Consider the following 16816-nt stretch of genomic DNA (forward strand, 5'->3'; position numbering starts at 1 on the left):
AATTTTTAATTCACCTTACCACTGACGAATGGCCATTAGGCTATGCTCCATGGTAGGCCAGTTTTATAAAGGAGGCAAGACTTTTTCAGTTACCTGGGAAAGAAGAGACATTTGTGCTGTACCTTTTTAACCAGACTGGAAATGTTTAGGGACTAGGAGAGATCCGCCGAGATAGGCTATGGACGCCAAGGAATTAGAGAAAGATTGTAAAATTGTTTTCGTCTTTTTTTTTTTTTTTTATCTCCGAGACCACTATGCCCGTACGAAAAAGAACTATAGCAATACTATACGTTTTCTACGTTAATGTATAGGCCTAATACTTCTATGATATTCTGTAGCCTACCTTTATAATTAATACCCTTGCCCTATTCCTACATGGTCTTATAGTAGGCCCACTATGGTGTGTCCAAAATAGGCAACTTTGTAATATCTATCGCGGAAATTTAACTAGCCTACACAACCAGCTCCGCCTAGATTCTCTTGGCAGTGCTGAGGTTACGTTGCTTTTGTCGCAGCCAATGAGATTTCTTTACACTTCTGACATAACCAGGAAGGTTTTCCCCCGATGTTGACACTTGTCAACTCAATTCGTGAACGAACGTGAGCAGAAACTGTGTGTGACTTGCGGCATGCCCCGTTATTGCTTTATGATATAAATTAATTTTCCCACAGGTGCAGTATTTTCCAACAGTGACCTACGTAGCCTACAGACTAGATACCTCTGCAAAGCCGAGATGTGTGAGTGCAGGTCTAGTTAGCTTTGGCTAACTACTTAGCAAATTACTTTTGTCTAGGTAATGTTGTTGCAGTGTCCTCATGGAAAAGGTTCGGAGAATCTTAGTTCACCTGTCTAGGGATAAGGGTGTGCCGCAGTGCGCCAGCTTCGTGCAGGTTAGTTTGTTTTCATTATCAGCTGCCAGTGACAAAGACGTGTAGACTTATTATAGCCTAGTTTTGCAAGTGTCACACATGATGGTGTTAGCCTACTGTTACAAGTATCAGACATGCTAATGCGGTCACTGTCATTTTGTTTCTATCAGAGCATCACCGGGCACTTTGCGCGCAACTCTCTTGAAGATGACCATGTGAAAGTGAGCTGCTCTCTTGAGAATAATCGCTTTGTTTTATATGAGTCTGAAAACGGAAGCTTGACGCAACTTAGGGTAATGTTTGGGTATTTGAATTAATACTATATTATTGTATACTATGGGCTGAGGTAGCCTACAATGGCAATTGGAGATGAATCTGAGCAATTGTGATTTGTGAATGTTATACTACAGAGGGCGCAATTCTGTCCATTCAAATATCTGACAGAAATTGAGGCAGCTTCTCTCCCAGATGAAATATTAAACCGTGGAGTGGACGTTGGTGTCGCCATCCTCTTACAGTCATCAAATCAAAAGGTGCTACTGACCCGACGGGCTGCCAGTCTCAGGATTTTCCCAAACGTCTGGGTTCCACCCGGTATAAATGACACTGGCTTAATATAGATTTGTTAATGGCCTATAGAATCACTGCAGAGTTCTGGTAGGCTACTTCTAATCACATACTTTTGTTTCAGGTGGTCACGTTGAACTAGATGAAACGGTAGGCTGGGTTACATTTTTATCATTGTCTTTCATGCAAAATAAAAATGTTGGAAACATATAGTCTTGGTAAAATGTTATCAAAGGAAAACAAACAATATATTAGGCAGGGGTCGGCTTGCATTTTTGATTTCTTGCTAGTTACTGGATGCTGGACTGAGAGAGTTGAAAGAAGAGACAGGACTAGAGCTGGATCCTAATGATGTTGCATCCCAGTTGCTTGGCCTGTGGGAGGTAAATTCTGTATCTGTGTAGTGTATTTTTCTAACTTATAATAACTTGTGCTAATCAGATAGCAGATAGAAACCTGCTTTCACTTTGTTTAATCATGTTATGGTATTTCCACAGTCGGTATACCCACCCATGTTGTCAAGAGGACCTCCCAAGAGGCATCACATAGTCACCTACATGCTTCTGCATTGCTCACTCTCTCACCTGCAGCTTCAGGTAGGTGTGATGGTGCCCATGGAGCAGTTCCTTTTTGATTTCCATGGAGTATAACCAGCAGTGAAATTAAACCTTGGTTCATTAATTAAAGGTGCTCTAAAGCGATGCTATGCGTTTTTTAGGCTAATACATTTGTTGTCACTTACAGCAAACATCACCTCACCATCCGCTAGCTGCTTGTGTCCTGAATACACTGTAAAAAATGTGATCTCTGTGGACAGCCCAGGCTCCAAAAACGGCAACAAAAACAACCTGGGCAAACCTAGCCCATAAAAACATAAGAAACTGTTCCAGCAAATCACAGACGAGATGCTTGTTTAGGAGAGTTTCAATTGCATGGGAGGGAGGTGGAAGAAGTAGTGAGCTAGCTCTCTGTTTTGTTTCAATGTCAACAGAAGTGACGTTAACCAGCATCGCTTAGAGCACCTTTAAAGGTTGAAAGTACTGCAGACAGATCTATCTAGTCATCAGAGGTTTTAAATGCAGTTGTTTATTCATTTTCAAAGGAAATATGGGAAGTATGTCACAGTCATTTACTATTGACACCATCAGCACAGCCACTGGTTGTGTACAAAAGCGCCTAAATTGTGCTCCTATGTCTATCTTCATACCGGATAAGAGACAGTGTTCCTTAGATTTTGCAGATTTAGAAATCAATTCCAATGCAGGAGTCTCCAGACGGATCTGCCAGAACAAATTCAGTGCACTCTCCAGTGTGTCTGATTCCCAGGCTAGTTGTTTACTGTCACACATGCCAGAATCAGAAGCAATGTTCAGTGCAATCAGTGGATGTTTTACTTTCTCCAAATGACTTTGGCATTGCAAGAGCTGTAATGATAATCCACCCAGTTGGCTGCTTGCTTGGTGAATTTGGAATAACACATAACCTTCAGAGAAGTGCAGAGCAAATGTAGAATTGTAGTATTTGTCCTTGTACCTCCCCCCCCCCCCCCCCCCCCCCCAAACTGTTTATTGTTTACAAACATGTTTGAGGTCATGATGAAAATACATATTTCAAACACTGTAAGACTGTGTAAACAAATGAATTCTATGTTCTGTGGGTATTAACCACTTTGCTTAACTGCTCAAAGTAGGTTGAATTTTGTACCCATGTAATGACTATTTTACTGTAATGGTCCTCCACCAAACAATGAAACATAGTAGTGTGTGTTTTAGGTACCATTTATATAATACTGAATCCCCATTTAAATGATACAATCTTGAATAGCGAGTGAGTGGCTCAGTCAAGCTCCCTGGAATGCCTTTCACTTGATCCCCAGGAATCCCTGAAGCCAGAGCCAGCAGAAGTGAGTGGTTGCCTATGGGTGGATGCCAACCTGGTCAAAGCCATAGTAGCAGCAGTGGATGGTGAAGAGGACCCTGGCCCTATGCCCACTAACACGCCCCAGTCTGTTAGGTACTGTTGACCATATTTAATACACTCATGTAGAATTGTGGTTTTCATGTTTCATGTCAATAAAATAAAACTATTAAAACACATCAAATAAGCCGTGGAGACATTATTTTTTTCTTGATCAACCACTACAGAGCTTGCTCTGGTATACGCTATAGCGCCAAATCGCAAACAGTGGATTAGCTAAGGGCCGCGAGAAAAACGCTTCCCAAATAGCATAAAACGAAGCAACGTAGTTAACGACCCTGAGCAAGCTACTGACAAGGTTTGATGCTGTTATTACTTATTAAAAAAATGCTATTTGGGAAACGTTTCACTCATGGCCCTTAGCTAATCCACTGTTAGCTATTTGGGGCTTTAGCATATACCGGAGTAAGTGGTTGATCAACGAAAATACGGTCTCCACGGCTTATTTGATGTGTTTTAAAGAGGCCCTATGCAACAATTTTAGCAAAAATGACCTTAATTATGCAGGTTGAGAGTCGTTCTGATGGTTCTACAACACTTTTTGGGTCGTTTGGTGGGTGCTTCGTCTCCCCCTAGTGCTTCTCCGCCGAAAAACCGAATATGCAACTTTCTGGTTGCGGTCCGAACACATCCGGATGTAACTCGGCGGAAATACTCGAAAATGTAGTCATAGTTTCTAAGAAGACTGCAAAACGGACTCCGACTTGACTTTGTTGCTGTTGAAATTGTAAGTAGCCTACCTTTGGGTGAACTTTTCGTTTTTGTAATGTGATTTGATAGTCTCTTGAACAATGTGTTTGCTCGACCGTTTTATTGTGAGCCCTATGTGTTTAGCTTGGTTTATTGATGGCTAGCCCGCTAGCTAGTGGCAGTCACTTGCTACCAAAGCTGCAGGGGGAGCTATGTCGTGAAAAATACGAGCCCGAATCAGGCGAAAACCCAGAAACAGCGAAGGAATAACCAGACCTGCATAGGGCTTCTTTAATGCAGTAAAACACCCTTGGGTCAATTTTAGCTGGAATTACACTTTAAGATGAGTAAAAAGAGGTATGAAAAATCTGTGTATTTATTTTTAGGTTCACAATAAAAACAATCCCAAATCCCAAAGTTAATGTCTTACAAAACACCATAAAACATTTTTTCTTGTGTGTGTGTGTTGATTGTCTAGCGTCATGGAGGTCTCCCCCATGGGTGAACTGAGTGAGTCTGCCATGTCTGTGTCTGTTCTCTGCAACCGAGCACCAGCCCATGGCGAGGACGTCGAGCGTGTCAGCACTGGCACAAAGTATGCCTTAGAGCTGTGGCTGAAGACTTTACAGTCCCAGGGTTGAACAACACTGAGAAGAGGTGCTGATGCATCTCCTCTTAAAACATCAGTCAGGTAGAAGTGTTTTGAAATGCCAGGGATGATTTTTGTGAATACAGAATCAATGTGTTCAGGAGTGTTTTCTCTGATGAGATTATTCTCAGAAAATCCTTGTCTTTTCTGGCCACATGGTGGCAGCATCAACATAGTTACCAAGCTGTCTACAACACCTCCATACTCATAAAAATAAAGACCTCAACATTAAAAACATGGCTTGGCGTGATCATGGTTTAAATAGTCTCAGTGTTTATTTGATCATAAAAGTGTCAGCCCCATTTTGTATTGAATGTGGTTTGTTACTCAGTTAATCCCCGAGTTTGAGTTAGTAATAGGTAATTACAGTACATCTAGTAAGTATGTAATGGTGGTAAGTGGTTCCTCATTGGTGGAATGAGTTGCCCAGTGCACCGTGTTCCTGCGATAATTTTGGGTCTTTCAAGAGGGGTCTTAAGTGGTATTTGTTTATTTTCATTATTGATCATTGATATTGATATTTTCATTATTGATCATTGATATTATTATTAATGTTTTAACTATTGTATTGTTTTATTTGGTAAGTCACTGCTAAATCCCATAACCATAACGACATTAGCGGTCACTAAGGACAGTAATTTTTAGATGGAATCAGGGCACTGTGTGTTTTGTCTGCAGTTAGGATTTAAGTTTTTAGTCCATAATAAATACAAATCAAAAGAGGAAATAATAGCAGGAATGCCATCAGTCAAATCAGTTAATCTTTAAATTTGTTAATTGTGTGTTTTGTCTATTTTTTGGCAAATTAATTACGCTCACAATTGTCTATAACCTTTTCCAAAGTCTCAACAAAAGTCTATAACCTTTTCCAAAGTACATTTGGAATTACAACAGTGGAATTACACTTAAGTTGGTGGTTGTCATGTGTATACCGTAAGTGTTTTTGTTTAAGTCAGACTTGAGTCGCCAGAATAATGGGGTGTCAGAACAATGAGCAGCCCCCACTGAGGTGACTGCCTCATCTAGGCTCACAGGTTGTTGAAGGATAGTGCTTCATCTAGCTAGCTAGTCAAGCTCAGTGATATTAGTCTTTGTGAGAAGGCACTCTAAATCAAGAATTTCCCAAGCACACCTTTACAAAATATGACAGCTATGTAAATAATCATGAATAATACTAACCCTAAAGCACACCTGGCTCTTACCCAAGAACACCAGTGTATAATGCCACATTTTGAGAACCACTGCCTTCACTCGCTGAAGGTTAATATACTAAGCTGGAAATCTGGTAAGATACATCTCGGTTTCTTAACAGTATGTTTGAGTGATATGTCATGTCCACTTCCCTTGTCAGTTAAATGTTTTCATGCAGATGGTGGATAATAGGTAGGGTAATGTTCAGATGTCACACAACAGATTCTGCATGCATGTTGTAGGCATAGGGCATAGGCCTTACTCTATTTGAAAGTGCACTGAAAGCCTACATTTCACATGCACAATATGTCATAAGTAGTGTGTGCTTTGTAATGGCTGACATGATTCATAAGGCTCATTAGTGGAACTAACGTGACAATAATAAAAACATCGCCCCAACAAATTAATATGCAACTCTAAATTATTGTATCCACCCCATTATGACTTATGATCCAGGGATATCAATACAAGGTCTGTGAAGTACCATGGGTTTGTCATGTGTTTTGTGTCCTATTCATTTCCAAACTAATTTATTTGCAACAATGTAGCCAACAAGCACATTTCACAAAACAAAAATCAGCTGATGACATTGTTATGTAATTGTGCTCTTAGCATTCATAATCCTCACATTCAAAAGTCACCTAAAACAGATGTATGTGTTTAGTAATTTAGTAATAGTGTTTGAGAGTACAGTCAGTCCTTGTTATAGCCTGCCCTACTGTAATCTTTTCATTATTATTTTGTTATTGACAAAGTGTGCACACCTAGTTAACCATTTACTAAATAAATATGGCCTTGTCTTGATTTTTTGTTTGTTCCATTAAGATGAGGTCAATTTGGCCATTCAAAGTCGAGGTGGAGTATTTGTAATCACTCCGATAGCCTACCACAGAAAACCAACTTATTTAGATTGGCACCAAGTCTGTGCCTCAGAATTCCTAGAGGTGTGCAATCGTGTCTGAGACTGCACCCACACATGACGGTTAAAAAAGGCTAATAATTAGAAGAATAGCTAAATACATTTTCACTTAATATCAGACTGTGAACGTTAATTTAATCACAATCACAAGCTGACAGTATGTAGAATGGTTTGATGTTAGGGCTGTATTACTGTAACATGGTATATTTAATATGCCAATGAAAAGTATTGTACTGTAAAGATGAAAGTGCAAGTGATCTGGAGATGAAGTACAGGTGATATTGTAAAGTTTAAGAGAACTATGTCATGACAAAATTTTAACTTTTAATTTAAATCAATAGGCTACTAATTTATGGTGATGGTAGTAGCATTTGGCAGACACTCATTTCCTAAAACAACTTACAACACTGGATAAAATAGTGGGATAAATATTTGTCCATATCACATGAGTCACACACGGATGTCTTTTCATCATTAATGTAGGGTTGCTGTTTAATGAATTTACATCAGTTTCTGCTCCACCCAAACACCTGACCATATCAAGAGTGACTGAATCATTAACAGGCAACACCTCTCGTCCTGCATGTGCACAATGTAACTGCAATTCAGATATTTTCAAGCAGCAACATGCAAGATGTAGTGGTACATCAGATACTGTATATTATATGCATTACCTCCATTCTAATGTTATGTTCATTGGTACACAATAATGTTCATTCATGACCAGTATCTATAGGCTACATCCAATTGCCAACTTATCCATAAGCAACAACACTTTATATTGTTAATTTATAATTTATTGAATACATAAACATAACCAAAAACAAAACTCTCAACATAACGTTATACATGAACTGTATTTCTAAATTACATTAAAAATGTTGGATAATTTCAAATTCCCATATTCAATAACTTACAGACAGTACAACAATAAGATGAACATTTGATAAAGAGAAAAAAAATCTATATATGTTTAAAAAATAATTGGTTGAGTATAAAACATTTGTGGTACTTATTTCACAATTCAGTGATTGTTGTAATCAGACAGTACATTTTGATTATTCTTTAGTGGCACACTATTTGGTGGTTGAACCAGTTATTGTCCTCTCACACCTTCCTGTATTAAAATGCAACAGCAGATTAATGAACAACATGTTCAAGCGAACAAAAATGTTTTGAAGGTATAACAGGTATAGTATAGCATTTTGTATCATAGCTAAGAAGGTATTGTAACATTTTAGCAGTTTGATACCCTTCAGTTTTATTATATGAATATATAACAGGCCTATTCTATCACATAATCATTTATAAGCCTTCAGATGTACAAACCATAAGACAGCCATCCTGACTATCACTTCACGCTAGGATTCACCACATACATTCCACTTCTGTTCTTGAGATTATCGTCCACCTGTTGAAAGTAACATTTTCAATCTTTAAGGAGTTTAGGTAATAAACTGTTTTGCAGACTGTCACAGTGCACTGTTTTGGTTCAGAACCCCAGGGTCAACAAAGCAGTCTTTTGCAAGTATCTGATTTTTTATGATCTCAAATGATTGATTGCTGTCATGTAGCTGCAAAAACAATTACACTAAGTATAATGGATTGTACCTTGAAGGCTGTTGACAAAAATAAAATGACTTCATTTCATGTCATGCAAAATAGCTTGTTTGGTCATTGGGCTTCAGAGCAATGAGCGGCTACAATTTCCATACGGCTAGAACGTTTCCATGGTTGCGTGGCTTTCAGGGACCACTTGAGTGGGTATGAATATTTCCTGGTGTCTGCTAATAGAACTTGGCTGAATACATTACCATTAAAACTGATACAAGAGACTTGCTGATGCACTATCACACAATTATATTCCAGTTCCCACCATCTCAGGACGTATCCTACACACACACTTAATAACAATACACACACATTAATAGCTTCCAAGCCCTGTTAAATAAGATACCATTTTGGACTTTAAACTCAAAATTCATAATCAGGGTCCTTCTCATAGCATGGACCCACAACATCCTCTCACTGTTGGTAATGATGCCAGCTTTGCTGTTCAAGTACAACAGCACAGTCGGCATGGTTTTCACTCACACACGCGGCTCACCTCCCTTTTCCCACTACCCCTGTGAGGACGGGGCATAAGCTAGTGTGACGTGTATATATATTCTTACCAGCACACAGTCAATGCACTCTTTGTTCTGATACATCAGGATTGGAGTTCGGCTAGAGCAAAATCCATTATGCATTGTGTATCACTGGGAAGGAATTTTTTAAACTATTCAGAAGCAACCGCTTTGTGTTGTACAACCCCACGTCTTTTTTTCCTGTCAAACATTTTTGATCCCAATGAGTATGGCACCTTTTGGCTACTCTGAATTGTAGAACATTTGCATGAAATCCTTTAAGCATCATTACATTCCTGACTCTTAGTGCATATGTAGATTTGTTTTTTGTTTTTTTTGTTGTTGACATGCCAACATGACCTGTATTGTTCATGTGCGAGTGAATAAGTGAGCAACAGCTGTAACTATCGCTCTAGTAGAGGCAGGGATGAAGGCTGGATGAAGGTAGCCCAGTCCCTCTATGAGGAGGGTAGAGTTTCCCACGCCTCAGGTTTCCTAGTCAAAGAGAAAAGGGGGACAAAGAGGAGTCTATGAAAGCCGGGGGGACTTGAGAATGTTGGGAGTAGAAGGCCAAAACATTGCTGCACCAAAGCCATGCCTGTGCACACAGCCCTTTCCCCTGGTGTGGACAGAAGCCACATGCTCGACACTAAAAGTGCTGAGAGTGTTCTTGGAGAGGACCTGGCATTTTGATCAGTTTCATTGTTTCTATTTAGCTCTCCACACTGGGTTATTCTTCTGTGGTGTTGGGCTGCTGTGCTCTTTGTCCCTAGCAATTTCATTTCAGTGACTATTTCAGAAATAAAACTGCCTCCTCATTATGTCTTAGTCCTATGCGAATGATATTAACTTGACTTAATTATTATCTGCTCTTGGTGTGTGTGGTCGTTTGTGTATGTACAGTATGTATCACACTGGCTACTAACACGCACTATGTCCTGGATGATATATTCAACTGTAATAGCAACAGTTACCGTCACATCATGTCATTGTAAGTACTTCTGATAGAATTTCAGAGAGCTCATTTTTAAGCAAACAGCACCACACTATTTACTCTTCAGGTGCTGACAGAGTATTACTCACATAGGGTTTACCATTGGGTGGTAGATCAATGGTGGTGTGGGTTGAGTACATGGGGATGTCTGGGTTAAAGGGCATGTAGGGGGTAGGATCAGACACATTCATGAAACCTCTCCCTCCACTCCGGCAACAACAAAAATACACCTGAAAGGGAAAAAAAAACAGGACAGCTGAAGTAAAACTTCAGACAAGAGAGACTGTTTTGTTTGTAGGCACTGAGATATTACTGTGTTCAACACTGTTCTGAGGTACTTTTGCCAATTGCAAGTGCTAAGAGGTCAAATTGAATTCAGTTGCATCTTAACATGTATAGTCCTGGAGGACATAAATTATATTGACAAGATCAGGTTCGTTATACAGAGATGGCTGTGCAATAATAGACATTATACTGTAATTAGTCATTATGGTTATAACTGTTTCAATTGAGGAATTTCCGTAGGTTTGCTGGATATGTTGGAGATGGTGGACTAACCATGGAGAACTATGTCATGACAAAATGCTACCAAAATGTTAACTTTTAATCTAAATCAATACGCTACTATTTATGGTGATGGTAATAGCATTGTTTCCCATCAGTTTCTGCTCCACCCAAACACCTGACCATATCAGGGGGTGACTATGAATCATTAACAGGCAACACTTCTCGCCCTGCATGTGCACAATGTTGAAATCTCCACACAAGGTAATATGGTATTGTTATTGGAAAATAAATTGTGTGTGGTTTACACTGCAATTAAGATATTTTCAAGCAGTACCATGCAAGATGTAGTGGTACATCAGATACTGTATATTATATGCATTACCTCCAATGTCATGTTCATTGGTACACAATAATGTTCATTCATGACCAGTCTATACATCCAATTACCAACTTATCCATAAGCAACAACACTTAATTACACTTAATATTTATTCATAATTTATTGAATACATAAACATAACCAGAAACAAAACTCTCAACATAATGTTATACATGAACTGTGTATTTCTAAATTACATTAAAAATGTTGGATAATTTCAAATTCCCATATTCAATAACTTACAGACAGTACAACAATAACATGAAAATTTGATAAAGAGAAAAAAATCTATATGTTTAAAAATAATTGGATGAGTATAAAAACATTTGTGGTACTTATTTTACAATTCAGTGATTGTTGTAATCAGACAGTACATTTTGATGATTCTTTAAACAAATAGGACAGCTAAAGTGAAACTCCAGACAAGAGAGACTGTTTTGTTTTTAGGCAATGAGATATTACTGTGTTCAACACTGTTCTGGGGTACTTTTGCCAATTGCAAGTGCAATTATAGACAATATACTGTAATTAGTCATTATGGCTATAACTGTTTCAATTGAGGAATTTCCGTAGGTTTGATGGTGGACTCACCAGGAAAACAAGGAAGATGAGAAGGATGAGAAGGATCAATGCTGCCAAGACCAGAAGGGCAATGCCCCAGCCAGGGACTGAGGTGTCTCTTCCTGAGGTGTTTCCTCCAGCACTGTGCTGCATTGACGCAGTCTGTTGTGTGATTGATGTCGCTATTGGTATATTATGAGGACTGCTTGTAGATGAGTTGGACAAAGAATTCGGTGTGATGGAGCTGTTGTTGGGAGTAGTTTCCCCAGCTGTCCCCACAGACTCGGTGGTGGCTGTTGTGTTGATGGTCTGGCTAGGTGACACTCTCGTAGTCATTGGTCCTGTAGTGGTTGCTGACTCGGTTGTTTCATTATTAGTGCCATTTTTTGATGAGATGGCCTCAGTAACTGTAAACATGCTCATTAAGTCACTTGTTGTATGTTTAGGTTGCGTTGTATGTTTTTGTATTGTTTTATTTAGTTTTAATGTAATTTGTATCCTGTAGCAAGAGGTTTCTTGAAAATGTAAAGTGTATTACAAATAAAATCTGTATTTATGTTATTACAAAGAACAAAAATGGGAAATGTACTCTACCTTCAGTAAAAGATTCTTGTAGAAGCAGGGGGGACTTTGCATTATTAACTTCAAATGTAACTATATTTGAATTTATTTCGGATGCTTCAAACTGTGTTGTTGAATTTGCAATGACAGACCCATTGCTGTAAAAAAAAAAAACACTCACATTTTATCCAGCACTGTTTTATGACATTATGAACATTCCAAATTCTGATAGAAATGTGGAGCTTTGCATGTGCCACACCCAGTGGAACTCTCACCTGAAAATCATGCGTGTTACTCTTTGGTATTGGACACTGGTGCCATTGAAGGCACTCTGGAACTGAAAGAGCCCAGTGACATGTTAATCGATATTTGCCATGCAGTCCTGCTTTCCTTACTTTTATAAGGTATGTGCAGATGTTGGCCTCACCAAGAAAATACATGAAGGTTTTTTATTAGCAGTTTTACAGCTGTTCTAGGCTTTGGTCTCTTTTATAGTGAGTATATATATAAATTGAAGTGGATGCAGAGCCGTAAGGCTTCTGATATTCATTCAAACACCAAATGTCAAGAATATGGCTATGAGCCTAGTTTGATCCCAGCAGTGAGTTCAGCTGTCTTGGCCCTATAGACCAGTCGCAAGCCAGCATTGCATATGACTGCCCTTGAACCTAACTTTTTAGTCAAATAAACAAATAAGCAATACAATAATAAGTATCATATTCCATAAACTTTGAGTTATTTAAGATCAACCTATAGACTGTGATGGGATGCTGGGCATGTGCTCAGATAACTCAGTGCAACATGAAGAGACCCTTCAAACAATAAATCACCTTTCAATCTGTTCCTAGAGCATTTCCGGTTGAAATGTTCAAAACCAATGCAGACACTTTGAATACATTTTTGTTTGTCCCCAAGTTACCATTAGCGCAGTGTTGTTTTCTGTGCCACCAGAAATGCCTATAGGAATGCACATGTTTGTTTCTGCAGCTGAAAGGGTCTATAATGGGTCTATAATGAAGAATATGTATTTATATGATCATATTGATGTTCTTCCAGACAATCAAAATAATTTGTTTACTTTAACAGGTGTGCCTGTGCCATATTTATAACAATCACATTATGGGGAGCCACCACATGTCAGTCACTTCACATAATATATCTCTTACCAATGATTCAACTTCCTCCCGGAGATTTTTATAATCTGCTGAGTCTGGATCTCTCAGAGCGTCATTGAAAATCCGGTTTATTATTTTGATGCTAATTAAGTAGGTGGTGACAGGGGATGAGGTTGCAGTACTGTCCCCACTAGTCAATGAAAGAGTGGGGCCAACATCTGCATGAACTCCTGTAGATAAAAGATCAGATGATTGGATTCAATTCAGTTATTTTATGTTTGTATGGCTTGTTTCTCTTTCATTATGAAGCATTAGTAAACTGTATTAATAACTTTGAATTCATAAACTGGATATTGTGAGGCAAAACTTTTCCTCTGTCTTTCCTTCAAAACACTAACAGTAAGACCAATATGACATAATTGAATGTACATCACAATATTAAAATACATTTTCTGAGATTTGGATTATAATTTAAAAATTCTATAGGTTTCTTGAAAATGTAAAGTTATTATTATTATTATTACCTGTTGTCAGAGTGTCATTTGTGGAACTGCTGACATGCATGGTTGTTCGTGAGACATCTGTTGCATTCACTGTGCTTGTTGTTGGGCTTGCTGTTATTTTGGTCATCAAAGGTTGAGTTGTTTGTACAAGCACACTTGTACTGAAACTCACTAAAGAGCCGGTAGAGTTTCCCTGATTAGTTTGATGCGTTGAGGGAGAATGTTGAGGGCCTTTGGTGCTGGATGTGATGTTATCAGCATCATTAGTAGATGAGACATCAGTAGATGAGCCAGTTGCAGATGTTGTGGTCATGGCTGTACTGCTGAGTGCTGCTGTCGTGGCTTTGAAATCTGGAGATGTGGTCAACAGTTGAGCTGCAGTTGGGCTGGAGCTCCTGGAGTCAGCTGGAGTTGGAGCTGGAGTGGCTGGAGGTGACGCAACTAGACAACAAAAAGGAGTTTGGGGTTAAATAATAATGTATTTATGTTAATAGAATACAAAGAACAAAAATGGAAAATGTACTGTACCTTCAGTAAAAGATTCTTGTAGAAGCAGGGAGGACTTTGCATTATTAAGTCCTTTTCTAACTATATTTGAATTTATTTTGGATGCTTCAAACTGTGTTGTTGAATTTGCGATGACAGACCCATTGCTGTAAAAAAAAAAAAAAACACTCACATTTATCCAGCACTTTTTTATGACATTATGAACATTCCAAATTCTGATAGAAATGTGGAGCTTTGCATGTGCCACACCCAGTGGAACTCTCACCTGAAAATCATGCGTGTTACTCTTTGGTATTGGACACTGGTGCCATTCAAGGCACTCCGGAACTGAAAGAGCCCAGTAACATGTTAATCGATATTTGCCATGCAGTCCTTCTTTCTTTACTTTTATAAGGTATGTGCAGATGTTGACCTCACCAAGAAAATACATGAAGGTTTTTTATTAGCAGTTTCACAGCTGTTCTAGGCTTTGGTCTCTTTTATAGTAAGTATATATAAATTAAAGTGGATGCAGAGCCGTGCTTCTGATACACCAAATGTCAAGAATATTACTATGAGCCTGGTTTGATCAGCAGTAAGTTCAGCTGTCTTGGCCCTATAGACCAGTCACAAGCCATTGTATATAAAGACTGCCCCTCAACCTCAAGTTTTTAGACAAATAAAAAAATAAACAGTACAATAATAAGTACCATATTCCATACACTGTGAGTTATTTGAGATCAACCTATAGACTTCTGTGATGGGATGCCGGGCATGTGCTCAGATAACTAACAGACCCTTCTAACAATAAATCACCTTTTAATCTGTTCCTAGAAGATTTCCGGTTGAAATGTTCAAAACCAATGCAGACACTTTGAATACATTTTTGTTTGTCCCCAAGTTACCATTAGCTCAATGTCATTTTCTGTGCCACCGGAAATGCCTATAAGAACGCACATGTTTGTTTCTGCAGCTGAAAGGGTCTATAATGGGTCTATAGTGAAGAATACGTATTTATACGATCATATTGATGTTCTTCCAGATAATCAAAATAATTTGTTTACTTAAACAGGTGTGCTTGTGCCATATTTATAACAATCACATGATGGGAAGTCTCTTACCAATGATTCAACTTCCTCCCGGAGATTTTTATAATCTGTTGAGTCTGGATCTCTGAGAGTGTCGTTGAAAATCCGGTTTGTTATTTTGATGCTAATTAAGTAGGTGGTGACAGAGGATGAGGTTGCAGTACTGTCCCCAGTAGTCAATGAAAGAGTGGGGCCAACATCTGCAGTATGAACTCCTGTAAGCTCAGATGATTGGATTCAATTCAGATATTTTTCGTTTGTATGGCTTGTCTCTCTTTCATTACAAAGCATTAGTAAACTGCATTAATAACAATGAATTCATAAACTGGATATTGTGAGGCAAAACTTTTCCTCTGTCTTTCCTTCAAAACACTATAGTGAGACCAATATGACATAATTGAATATACATCACAATATTAAAATACATTTTCTTAGATTTGGATTATAATTTAAAAATTCTATAGGTTTCTTGAAAATGTAAAGTTATTATTATTATTACCTGTTATCAGAGTGTCATTTGTGGAACTGCTGACATGCATGGTTGTTTGTGAGACATCTGTTGCATTCACTGTGCTTGTTGCTACAGTACATAACAATATTAAAATACATTTTCTGTGATTTGGATTATGATTTGAAAAAAATCCTTGCAAGAAGATAATATTATATTGAATGTCTCTATTATGAGTGAGTTGCTGTGCAAAAGACAGATCAGCCGAGAACATTCATGTTTTAAATAGAAGTATAGCCTACTATAAAAGTCTAGCTGATTTCAATAGATAATGAAGTAAAAAACGTAGACCCTAGAGGTTTTTTGTTTGTTTTTCGGAGAAAATGTGTGGCAACAGTCAAGCAATTTGATTATTTGAAATGTAAAGCATCCTCTTACCTGAGAGTATTAAAACAAAGAAAATGACTGCAACACCAAAATTAGAAGCTCGGGACATGTTGTAATCCATATCAGTGAAATACATCTCCATATAAATGCTGTAAACGGAACGTTCCAGGTCGAGTAAAATGGATCGTGTGCTCTGCAATAGAAAAGGAGTAGCCTAGGTCTGTCTTTTATCGCCAAGATGACTGCAGGTGCAACCTAAGGTGGGGCGGAGATGATGCACGATGCGTCACGATTCCATTCCAGACACGTTGATAGCACTAACAGATTAGACTCACGCAACAAATAAATACCTTGCACGCGTAGGCTTATATGTCAATCAATAATGTTATGTGAAAAATTGTAGCAGGCTACACAGTCTCCATTTCTGATTAATATCTCACCTGCATCTAGGCTAGGACAGGCACCTCAACTTAAACAAACTTTCAACAGAAGGCTGCGCGCACTGACGAAAATGTCTGGAGAACACCTAGTTCACCAAATGTTTAATGAAATGATCTATCCAAACTGAGACTGAGAAGATAGCGCGTGGCCAGTATGATAGTCCTATCAATAGGGAATAGTAGGCTATAGGCTGTGTTTATGATTTACTTTCTTTGGCTGCATGCATGATGTAGCTCTTCTGTGACTTCTATAATACAGCCTTTACTCAAGCCATTAGCCGGTGGTTGAAGCAACTTTTTGTAGGTCTAGATGTCATTTGACGCAAACGAGCTCCCTCGTGTGGCAGTAGACTACACT

At 38.5% G+C, this 16816-nt stretch overlaps 2 protein-coding genes across 5 annotated transcripts; one reads left to right on the plus strand and one right to left on the minus strand.

Moving 5' to 3' along the window:
- Positions 1–526: 526 nt before the first annotated feature.
- On the plus strand, positions 527–4990 carry nudt17 (nudix (nucleoside diphosphate linked moiety X)-type motif 17). Of its 2 annotated transcripts, none has more exons than XM_042107004.1 (8): positions 527–891; positions 1041–1091; positions 1281–1464; positions 1562–1587; positions 1728–1820; positions 1935–2033; positions 3314–3450; positions 4583–4990. In XM_042107004.1, the coding sequence occupies exons 1-8, from the start codon at positions 817–819 to the stop codon at positions 4743–4745; spliced, it is 828 nt and encodes a 275-aa protein (XP_041962938.1). In that variant the 5' UTR covers positions 527–816; the 3' UTR covers positions 4746–4990. The 2 variants fall into 2 exon arrangements, with proteins under 2 accessions (XP_041962938.1, XP_041962937.1); XM_042107003.1 differs by having other exon boundaries at positions 528–891; positions 1041–1163.
- A 2782-nt stretch (positions 4991–7772) lies between these two features.
- On the minus strand, positions 7773–16315 carry LOC121720436 (mucin-5AC). Of its 3 annotated transcripts, none has more exons than XM_042106521.1 (14): positions 16070–16315; positions 15683–15763; positions 15217–15398; positions 14382–14443; positions 14138–14262; positions 13631–14050; positions 13158–13336; positions 12267–12328; positions 12025–12149; positions 11715–11837; positions 11461–11594; positions 10073–10213; positions 8193–8274; positions 7773–7976 (listed from the first exon to the last, which is right to left on the minus strand). In XM_042106521.1, exons 1-13 carry the CDS (start codon positions 16158–16160, stop codon positions 8215–8217), a joined length of 1785 nt encoding a protein of 594 aa, XP_041962455.1. In that variant the 5' UTR covers positions 16161–16315; the 3' UTR covers positions 7773–7976; positions 8193–8214. The 3 variants fall into 3 exon arrangements, 2 of the variants coding, with proteins under 2 accessions (XP_041962455.1, XP_041962454.1); XM_042106520.1 differs by having other exon boundaries at positions 7773–7980; XR_006034546.1 differs by having other exon boundaries at positions 7965–7980; positions 10084–10213.
- Between the last annotated feature and the right edge of the window lie 501 nt (positions 16316–16816).

The sequence above is a fragment of the Alosa sapidissima genome, chromosome 10, assembly GCF_018492685.1.
Source record: "Alosa sapidissima isolate fAloSap1 chromosome 10, fAloSap1.pri, whole genome shotgun sequence".
In the NCBI taxonomy this organism is placed as follows: domain Eukaryota; kingdom Metazoa; phylum Chordata; class Actinopteri; order Clupeiformes; family Clupeidae; genus Alosa; species Alosa sapidissima.